At 41.0% G+C, this 10,560-nt stretch overlaps 1 protein-coding gene across 1 annotated transcript in view; it reads left to right on the plus strand.

The window, feature by feature from the left end:
* AFF3 (AF4/FMR2 family member 3) overlaps window positions 1-7,662 on the plus strand; it is a 281,320-nt gene extending 273,658 nt beyond the window's left edge. Inside the window, exons 19-21 of the mRNA XM_037377921.1 lie at window positions 1,899-1,948; window positions 2,085-2,299; window positions 3,629-7,662. Coding sequence (XP_037233818.1) covers window positions 1,899-1,948; window positions 2,085-2,299; window positions 3,629-3,750 — 387 coding nt within the window. The 3' untranslated portion in view covers window positions 3,751-7,662. The remainder of the gene's footprint in view (window positions 1-1,898; window positions 1,949-2,084; window positions 2,300-3,628) is intronic.
* Window positions 7,663-10,560: the final 2,898 nt, after the last annotated feature.

Here is a 10,560-nt window from a genome sequence, read left to right on the forward strand (position 1 = left end):
CTTATTTTTCATACCACTTACCTGGGATGTAGAAGGCCCAGTGCCAAAAGGTAGGAAGAATGCCAGGGCACGTACAACACTGACGTGATCACTGCTAAAATACAGCCAGTGTTGGTGTGCACATGAAGGATGTGGGAACACAAGAGGCAGTTCAGAGAACACATCAAAACTAAGAAAACAAGATTTTTGAAGAGAGTCTCAGGAGATGTGTCCAGTTTACTGCAGAACAGGTTAAGAGAGGATGTGATCATTGTGTATATGGAAATAGAGCTGATAGTACCAGGCAACATGCAGTTTTTCTGACATTGGACCAACAAAATCCAAAAGCTAGTACTGAAGTTAAGAAAATTCAATCTTGAAACCCTGAAACAGAATCTGTTTTTTCTAACTGAGAGGCCTGCTAAACGTTAGAACAGGACACAGGAGAACAAGGAGGATAAATAGTGTCTTAGGATTTATATATTACTAGCTATCCTTTTTAAAAAGAGTAAAATAAAATACATTTTTAATGTAATTTAGCTTCTGGTAAAAGTTCCATGACTGGTGGCAAAGGGAAATTACAGACTGAGTGTCCTGGGGGATTACTCCTGGCCTTTAAATCCATGAAGCTCTGAAGCCCCTTTTTTATCTTTTTTTCCTTCCTAAGCCATGGGAGAGCGAGAGGTTTTGTACTGCTGTTAATGTTTTTAACTCCTGCAGCTTGCAACACCTGCAGCCTTGCATTTCAATAATATCCATAGACAGATCCTGAGCTGCAGGACTTCATCGGTCTCCTGTGGTTGTCCAGAAGGGAAGGTTGTTCTCAGCTCACAATTACCTGCTTGTATGGTTTCAGGGGAGAATGTGAGGAGGTCGCTTTCTTCTAAAGAATCAGAGACTGGCCATTGCTGAATATGAGGCTGTGGATGGCACGGCCTAGAGAAGTTTTGTTTCTCAGACTTCTGGTTTTCACATCCTTCTTTCTCATAGGCCCAGGATTAAATCAGCCACTGCACTTGGGATAGGGGAGGAGTTTTTCCACAGGTCAAATGGGCAGGAACCTGCCGGTAAATTCCCACCAGTTCTTGCAGATTAACTACTAGAATCATTTTAGCCTTTCAGTTTCCATCATTGCAGACACCTGAATTTCTCCTGCTCTGTAAACATAGTGCTTGTACAAGGTAGTCTTTCCTCAAGCAATGAAATTCCTTAGCCTAAGCACAGTGCACCATGGAGAGTCTTAATGACCACAGGTATACAAGAGATCACATTAAATGATCTAATGTCCCCTTCCAGGGACTTCTGGGGAACCCTTCAGCTAGAAAAAATCACCAGCCTACAAGGGCAGTCTCTGATCCTGTGAATGCTGCCATATTCAGATTGAGGCGAACAGCTCCAAGAGGAGCAATTGTGAAAGAGAATCTTGAGCCTGGTGCTTGAAACACCCATCTCAGCTGAGGGAAACTCAGATTCGCATCCCTGTGGTCAGCCAGGCTGAGCAGACTTGCAGAGCCTTGCAGGTCCTAGGGAAATGACATCTGTCTTTGAGGGCAGGAGAGTGGGAGGAAAACCTTGTTTTCTCTATCACAAGAGATTCCAGCCTAAACTTCACAGAGTTCTGGCAGCAATTTCTTCTGAACGCCTAGGATTTCTGGGAAAAGTTTCCATTTCAGCTAACATGTTTTCCTAATTGGCCCCCATCCCAGTGTGTTTAATAGACTGTGATTTGTGTCTGTGCTGCAGCATTGCTTCATCACAGCACCAAACTAGGCTGAGTGGGTTTATTACATCATGAGACTTGAATACTTGTATCTATGCAAATTTTTCTTTAATTTTCTTTACTTTTATACTGTTTAATGTTCTTCATTTTGTAGTCTTATATAAATTATATGCATTGTTAAATACTTTTTCCTTCACAGAATTCATCAAAAGCTGCCCAGAATCCGTCTCCTTGGGGTGCCAGTGGAAAGTAAGTCACACAGAAACTTACATCAGATTGGCAGTATGTACAGAAAATTGTGTTTTCTTACCTACAGTGTGTTCTGATTGTCTCATGTTTTTAATTCCAACACCTTTTAAGTAACTGTATTGACATCTGTTTCCAGGAGCACAGGAACTCCATCACCCATGTCCCCTAGCCCTTCTCCAGTCAGCTCTGTGGGTTCCCAGGGGAGCACAGGGGCCCCTTCTCCATCTCCTATCATCAGCATCCCGCAGCGCATTCATCAGATGGCTGCCAACCACGTCAGTATCACCAACAGCATCCTGCACAGCTATGACTACTGGGAGATGGCTGATAACCTGGCCAAGGAAAACAGAGGTGAGTGAGTCAAGGCAATGGACTATTGCAGAAGACTGTCACATGATTTTGATCAGGAAAATAACTATTTTGGCAGGAATCCTGACTGCAAGGTAGGACTGCAGAGGTGATTTTTTCTTCAGTCTGCTCCTAGTCTGTTCCAAAATGGCCCACACCAGCAATTTTGATAGCTGTCTCAGAAGCATTTGATTTTTTTCTTTATTTGGCTGGTCAGGACTGGTGACAGACAGGTCACAGGCATAGCTGTGGGCAGCATTCACTGCCATCTGTGTCATTCTGGAGAGAAAGGTTTGTGGGAAGCAAGGCAGCTTCCTACTCCCCAAAGTCGTGGAGCTGGATGTGATGCACTTATCCAGACCAAGTCAAAAAGCAGGAGCACCCTTCCTTTCTGCAGAAGGAATGAACAGCCCCTGGCCCTCCCCCCATCTGAGCAGACACAGATGGGAATGAGGGGCCTCACTCTCTCTTCAGAGAAAACTTCTCTCAGCTGAACTGGTTTCCATAAGCAATCGCCTCGGCATCTGAGTTGATGGTAAAGTATTCCTTGGTTTTCAGGTTAATTTCTGTATTTAAGGCGGGGGCAGGATTCAAATCAAAATGAGGACACCTAAGTGTAGGTGCGTATGTATGAGTTGTGGGGGCTCACTGCAGCTGATAGAGCTTTGTTCAATACAAACAGCAGAGTTCAGACAGCTGTTCAGTTCACCCTGAAGGGGAGGCGGGGATACAATTCAGTTGCCTAACCATAGCTGCCAAATGCCATTTGAGGCATCCTTACCTACACTGCCACTCTAGAAGCCTCCTGTACATCCTGTGTTAGATCTGCCAGTTCAGACTATACGTATCAACTGCCTAAGAGCATCTCAAATGGGCGCTACATCCCTCTAAGTAGGCAACTGAATTAAATCCCTAGTGGTTAGTTTCCTTAGGCTGGGTGGACCATGTTGTACAGGCCTTTGTTTCTCTGTCATGGTAGTTTAAATGTCTAGCATATGTACAGCTAGACACTTATGTGTAGACTTTTTGATTTAAGTTGTCCTTAATCTAAAAATAAATCTTGCCGAGCATCTGTTTGCTTTATCAAGACTCAATGGAAATTAATGAAAAGCAAAGCCAAAGAACTCACTGTTTTGTTCTTTAAAAAGAAAATTGTTGTGCGTCAGCCTGTAAGATCATAAACCACAGGGCTTTAAAATTAATCTCACCAGCACTAAACGTTCATTCCTATGAAATGTTCAGCTTGACTCAATTTGTAAGAGAATAAAATCTATTAAAGGGTGGCAAATACAGCTTCACTCTTCTGATGCTGAATCTTTTTTATTTCTGTAGATTTTTTTAATGACCTGGATGCATTGATGGGACCTATCACTTTGCACAGCAGTATGGAGCATTTAGTTCAGTATACTCAACAAGGACTTCACTGGGTGCGGAATAGCGCTCACTTGTCATAATGACTGTGTGCCATTCACATGGACAGTATTCCTTTCATGGATAATTCAGTTATTCTGGACACTGTGCTACAGAAATAGTCAACCACAGCATTGATCCAAACAAAGGTGAATATTTCTTCAATACTGAGCAAAATTTTTCTGAACGTAGACATGTATGTGTGCATATATACAGTATACAATGATGTCTCTTCAGGATTAATTGTTCTATACCACTCTCCAAACATTTTCATACATTAGAAATACTGGAAAGAACTGATCTTAATGCACAAAACATACCCTTTCTATTCTTGTACTGAAAAACTCAGAAACCAAAATCTCATGGGTTGATTGAACCAAGTGCAATAAGCACAGATCCCTGTTCAGGAAAGCACTCAACAGATTCTTAACTTTAAGCTTGTAATGAAATCCTGTTGATTTCAGCAGAGCTTAAGCACATACACAAGGGCTTTCCTGAATTGGAATGAACGAAGGCAAATCATAAACATGGAGAACTTTTACTGCAAGCATGGACGCATCACAGAATTTTCCATACGAATGTGCCATCTCCCTGTTACTTCCCCACTGGGGCACAGAGGAGTTGTGTAGTCTGCATTAAGTTGGAGAAAGACGGCATTCCTTCACGTGCAGTAAGTTTCAACAAATTGCATGCATTCCTTTATCTCCTGTCTTTTTAAATAACTTTACCTCTTGTTCAGCTCCTCACCAACAGTATAACCTACAGTATCAAGCAAAAAGCCTGAAAACAGATTTGCTGATAGCAAGAACTTAAAAGAGATGGTGGGAAATTGCATTCTGTTACTGACAGTAAATAGATAATTGGTGAAAAAAAATGGCAAACTTCAATCTACTTAGTCAAGAAAATGTGTTAATTTCAGCTGCATACACACAGAGACCAGGATATATCTGTAACAGTTGTTGGCTTTGCATGGGAAGGCTTCATCCCACAGATTTGACTTTCATATCTTTTTCATCTAGCAGAAGCTTGCAGTATTTTCTTCTAGGCTGTATGGGAGCATTACATGCAATTTCCTTTATCTAGGAAGCTGAGTTTGCTGCTCATCAGGCTAAGAACTGTTTCCTATCATAATCCTCTCACTCTTCATGCATAATCCTCAACTAGGCTTTAACGTTTCTTGATTTATGGGATGTTTTCAGTTCCTGTTGACAAGCTGTGTTTTTTCATGCCAGAAGAATTAATCCCACAATAATTGGAGTTTAATCTGGGTCAGCTGAGGTCAAGGCCAGTTCATATCAACTGTGCATATCATTCCATGCATTTTTGTTCATTTTCAGTGGTTTTCACACACTTAGTTTTCCTTTTCTGTATTGGAAATATTTTTTTTTTTTTTGCAATCAGATTTGCAGCCTTTACTCAAGTCAGCAGCTCTGGTGACTTTCAATGGATTGTTCTTGTCCGAGTCACTGGCTGAAGCCTTTGATTGTTGTTTTCTAGTCTAATTTACTTACATATTAAGGAAATGTGAGTACAAAAGTCTCTTTCAATAGAAAATAGAAGCAGAATTAGCCACTGATATTGATTGATTGGTCCCTGCTGCCTTTTTTTCCTCCACCATTTTTTAAGAGCTCCATTTTGAAAAAAAAAGATACCAAACAATGTGGCACGTTTTCTCAGTAAAACATCTTTGTTAACACAGACTGTACCCTGTGGTAATGAGTGGGCTTGAGAGCACACTTAGCCCCACATATCTGCATGTTTTTTTGTTGAGACTGCGTACCATACCTCCAGGTATTGCTCTGACTCAGAGCATTCACCCCATTTGAAGCAGCTCAGCAGCGTAGCTACTGAGGAGCTGCTCAGCCCCAAGCCATCCGATACTTAGGTACTCATTCATGCTCAGATACTTCCCCTCAAAGAGAAGTCCTGAGCTCAGGCTGTGGTCAGTTCTTAGCATGGACGTGAGTGCTGCAGTGTGGCTAGCTTTAAGAGTGAACACGGACCTGCCTTTAAATGACAAAACACACATCCTCCAAATCCTCCCATTGCTCTTAACTCTGGCTGCTACCCACCCCAGAAGGAACAAAATTTGTTTGGTCACAAGTATTGTGGAGAACTTGATCGGTGCCTTTCTGTTTATGACTTGCCTGATCTCCAGCTGTGGATGTCTGTCATGATTTACTAGACTAGTAGCAACGGATTCTGTCAGCTGCTTGAATACCATATGAAGGTACTGTGGTATTTCTCCTCAGATCAGGAAAGTGAAATTCCAGTTAGATTAGCTTCTGTTTTCTTTGACAGTGCCTATGATGTTTATCTTCAGATAAGTCTGGGGGTTGGGAGCCCTTACTGCTATTTAATGTTGAGAAATTTTAGAAGTGATTACTTGCCTTAAATGGAGTTTAGTTTATTGGACATGTGGCATTTGAGTTTCAAATATGGAACTCTGAAGCATGTTTATTTTACTAGATCGGGGTATTTTTCTTAATCACAATGAACTCTTTGTATGGATGTAATATGTCAAGAAACTTCAAAGAAATGCAAGAATTAATGCTGTCCTGATGTAACATTTCCAAGTACTAAGAATCTCTTGTAGATGATTGTCATTTCTTGCGCATTGTTCTCATATCGAATTATTCCAGCTAAAATACCCATTGCTTCCATGGAAAAACACACTGGTTTTTATTTTTTGTGCTGGCATCATCTGTGTGTCTGATGAGAACACTGAGCCTTAACTTCTGGTGACGTAACAGGATGAAATAGCAGGCACTTAAACCAACTAGACACATAAATGGATTAGAGGTTTTGGCCTTCTCCCCATCAGGTTTCTTGCAGCTATACTATTTTGGTGAGGTTATTTAGAATACTCTTTTGTGCAGACTATTTGCTGTATATGGTTGCTGCTGTTTAGATAAACGAATGTGGCATCGTGACAATACTTCATTTCATCTTCTTAGAGTCTGGTCTGGAAAAGTGCATGTGGCATTTAGATCTAGTCCAGTTATTCATATGCTCCACCTTAAGAACCTGAACAGTCTTAGGCACTTCATCATGAGTCAAAGATGCTCTGTGTGTTCTGGATGGCACCAGAGGAAACTGTCCTTCAGAGTTCCATGAAAGATACTGACTTGTTTTAATCTGCTGTAAAAGTCCTGGAACATGCAGGCTTCTTTACACCATAGCAATGTTCAGGTTCGTGTTGGGAAAGTAAGAAGTCATTCTGTACAAATCCGGAAGGATTATGCCTGGAGGGAGAGGTTTGCTTACAAACAGAGGCTTCTCAATCAGACAGCGTTGGTAAAGCAGCCTATAGGATCCTCACAGGCAGCAGGAACATACAGACCCCTTGGCCTTAATCCTTTATAGTATTTCACAGCGGCATGAGTGACAGGTAAGAACAAAGCATATGCAGAGGTTCAAGTGTGACCAAAAGCCAAGCATGGTCCTCCCTGTCACATGGCAGGATACCCCAACCCCTTTTTTGCCTATTCATTTCATCCAAATATTACAGGGTTCCAAAGGAAGAGATTATAGTGAGCAGAGGACCTTAGGTAAAGGAGGTTAAGAAGATCAAGCCCTAAGTGTAGATACAAACACATATGTATATACTGTAAATCTAAATAGTAATAAAAGTCACTCAGCATGAAGGCTATTACTAGTGCCTACCATTGATCATCAAGTACTCATCACCGAGCAGCCATATCACCTCAGAAGTGCAGTAACTGTTATCAAAATAATTTGTGTAACTAATTAATTTATAAGAAATGCACCTTTGGGACTGTGCCATAGTATCTCCTTTGTAATACAAATGTTCGACCATTTTTCATGCTACTGATTCAAATCTAAATCACTGAAATGTCAGGTTAACTTTTTTTTTGGCTAGATGAGGACATCTACTTAGACCTGGCTAATCTGTGCTCAGTTCATCTACCCAAGAGACTTTAGTAATCACCAGCCTTAACACATATATAGTATATACTATTCACTGACTTAGTTGTAGGTTTTAATCCAAATGAAAATGGAATTTGTGAAATGATTTGGATTAATGGCATCTGCTTCAGATATACTTGCAGATGTGACATTAAATGATTCATGACTTTAAGCAGGAAAGGTTGAATTTTATATAAATAACAGTGAATTAATTCCTTGATCTTTTTACAAGAGGATTTTTTTTAAATGAAAAGATTGTCAAAGCAATAGGTTTTTTAACTCTCCTAAATTTTCTGGAGGGCCATGGGTGCATGGTAAAAGCTATATTAAGAACATCTCCTTCTGCAATATGCCTTGCCTTTACATAATCCTCTTAATATGTCAGAAAGAAATGTTTCTTTTTCACACCAACAGCAACATTTCCCTCCCCCATTCAGGGAGAATCCTCAAACTAAGGAATAAAATCTCCTGGCACAATAGAAATACAAACAATGCCTGAAGAATATGGACTTGTTAAGGTAACAATAGAAGTTTGGCTGGCACAGACATAACATGCCTCTCATTTTGGTATCTTTTTGTTAGCATTTATATCACATATTTGAACTCATTGTGTTTGAAACTAGAGAATTAGTCTGATTTTCATGTCTTAAAAAGGCCTGATCACTATCATAATTATAACTGTTATATTAGCTTATGTGCTGTGCACCAAGGGCTGGAAAGGCTTGTAACTATGGACAAATTTGTCAGAATGCATTCAGAAAAGCATTTAAATGATCTTATGTCTAGTCTGCCTCGAAAACTGGAAACCAATGACCCTCACCCAATACTGTTAGCATGAAAATTTGGCTACTTTAACGTCTCTCATAAGGCTGCCATTTGCCCTCAATAAGGCCAAAACTCTATTTCTGGTGTTACTGGTTGCCATGCTGGAAATTGTTCTTAAGGTTAATTAACAAACTGGGAAAGTCATTTTAGGCCCTGTTTGTGCTTACCTCACCAGAGTTACATAGAAGAAAAACACTAATATTTGGAGCATCCAGGGCTCCACCATTCTTTCAAAAGACTGTGGTTTTCCACAGTGGTGGGACACTGTGGGATTCAGCTGCGGCTATTTCTTCAGTTCCTCTGCCTCTCAAACAGGGTGCCGCAGCATGGAGCAAGTAACCCACAGGTTGCATAAAGGGACTTGCTTTCCCCCACAAAGCCAGCAGCAACTAGAGCAAGGCTCCCTCTCGGTTCCAATCTGTGTAGCTTGAATCTCACATGCTGTAGCTTGAATCCCAGCCTTACCCCTGCTGCCCTTGAAGGACTCCAGAGGGTCTAAGGAAAACAACAGAATGACGAAAAAACGGGGATTTCCTCTGTCCCAAGGCACGTATTCCTTTTTGGAAGTGAATATAGAGAACAGCATGGATCATAAGGCACTCAGGTCTCATGTTTCTCATATGTACTAACACAGGGATACTTAACACTTATCTGCCTCATAGGGCTTTATGAGAATTAATTAATGTTTGCAAATCACTTTGTATCCTCAGAAGGAAAGTGCTGTAGAAGAGCTAGGGAAAAAACTGCTAAGTACACTGGATGAATTTCACCCCTGAGTCAAGAGCTACAAGACCCTCAAAATCCTTAAATACCATGTAAGCTCTTGATGTAAGCACCAGAGTATATAAAACTTGTACTTAGCACTGAGGGGAGTCACAGCCTAGGTGGAATTGCCATTCCCAGAGTATCTATAACTTCGATCCTGGTAGAGAGCAAGAATTACAACAGTACATAATGGGGCAAACAGTGCAGGTTAACCAAGAGCTGTGCAGCCATCCTAAGAATTTCAATTTTTTTTATATCTTTGAGCCACTTTGTATTTCTGTGAAAGAAATTTGCCTCCCTGGTCGTACCAAGTGCGTTTCTCCTAACAGCCTCAGAAGTATCCAAAGCATTTGTTATTCCAAATCCAGCTTCAAATAATTTCAAATCAATGAAAATTTTCTTTTGGGATGGTGCATTGCAGAGAGGACTAGTTGCTTAACAAACATTTAAAAAAAAGTCTCTCTCATAACAAAATATGTGTCTGTTTGTGATGCATATTGCCAGTATCTGAGCTGGGAAGTCAGATATGTTGGGAGCAGAATGTTTAGGGAGTTACTTCCCAGGTCACACCATCATTAGCCAGCATCCCCAGGTCAAAGTCCCAGCTCTGTTCTGACACATTACCTCTAGAAGTCATCAATAAAGCACTTCACCAAGGATTGAACACCAGTCAATCAACAAAATGTTTCTATTGCTGTTCGTGTTATTCAGGCAGTACTAACAAATCCTTCCTTCCTTAGCACTACTTATCCTTTTCTCCTCCACTTGGCTTTCTTAGATATGGAGTTCTCAGCCTGTTAACAGACATGAAAGGAAACACTTCCTGCAGGAACAAACTAGATGTAGATAACATTTACCAAAGGACAGACCCTTAGTCTTTCTCTCACTTCTGTTTCGGAAAATGTTTGTATTGGAACAGGATATTTTCATTTGCAGTTTAGATTTAACAGAATCAGAGAATGGGTTGGGTTGGAAGTGACCTTGAAAGGTCATCTAGTCCAATCCCCCTGCCATGGGCAGGGACATCTTTCACTAGACCAGGTTGCTCAGAGCCCCATCCAGCCTGGCCTTGAATGCTTCCAATGATGAGGCATCCACAGCTTCTCTGGGCAACCTGTTCCAGTGCCTCACCATCCTCCTTGTAAAAAAATCTTCCTCATGTCCAGTCTAAATGTACCCTCTTCCAGGTGAAAACTCTTGCCCCTTGTCCTGTCACTAGGTCACACAGACCTAGTAAAAAGTCTTTCTCTGCCTTTCTTATAAGCCCCCTTCAAGTATTGAAAGGCTGCAACTAGGTCTTCCTGGAGCCTTCTCCTCCAGGCTGAACAACCCCA

This window comes from Falco rusticolus, chromosome 2 (genome assembly GCF_015220075.1).
Source record: "Falco rusticolus isolate bFalRus1 chromosome 2, bFalRus1.pri, whole genome shotgun sequence".
Classification (NCBI taxonomy): Eukaryota; Metazoa; Chordata; class Aves; order Falconiformes; family Falconidae; genus Falco; species Falco rusticolus.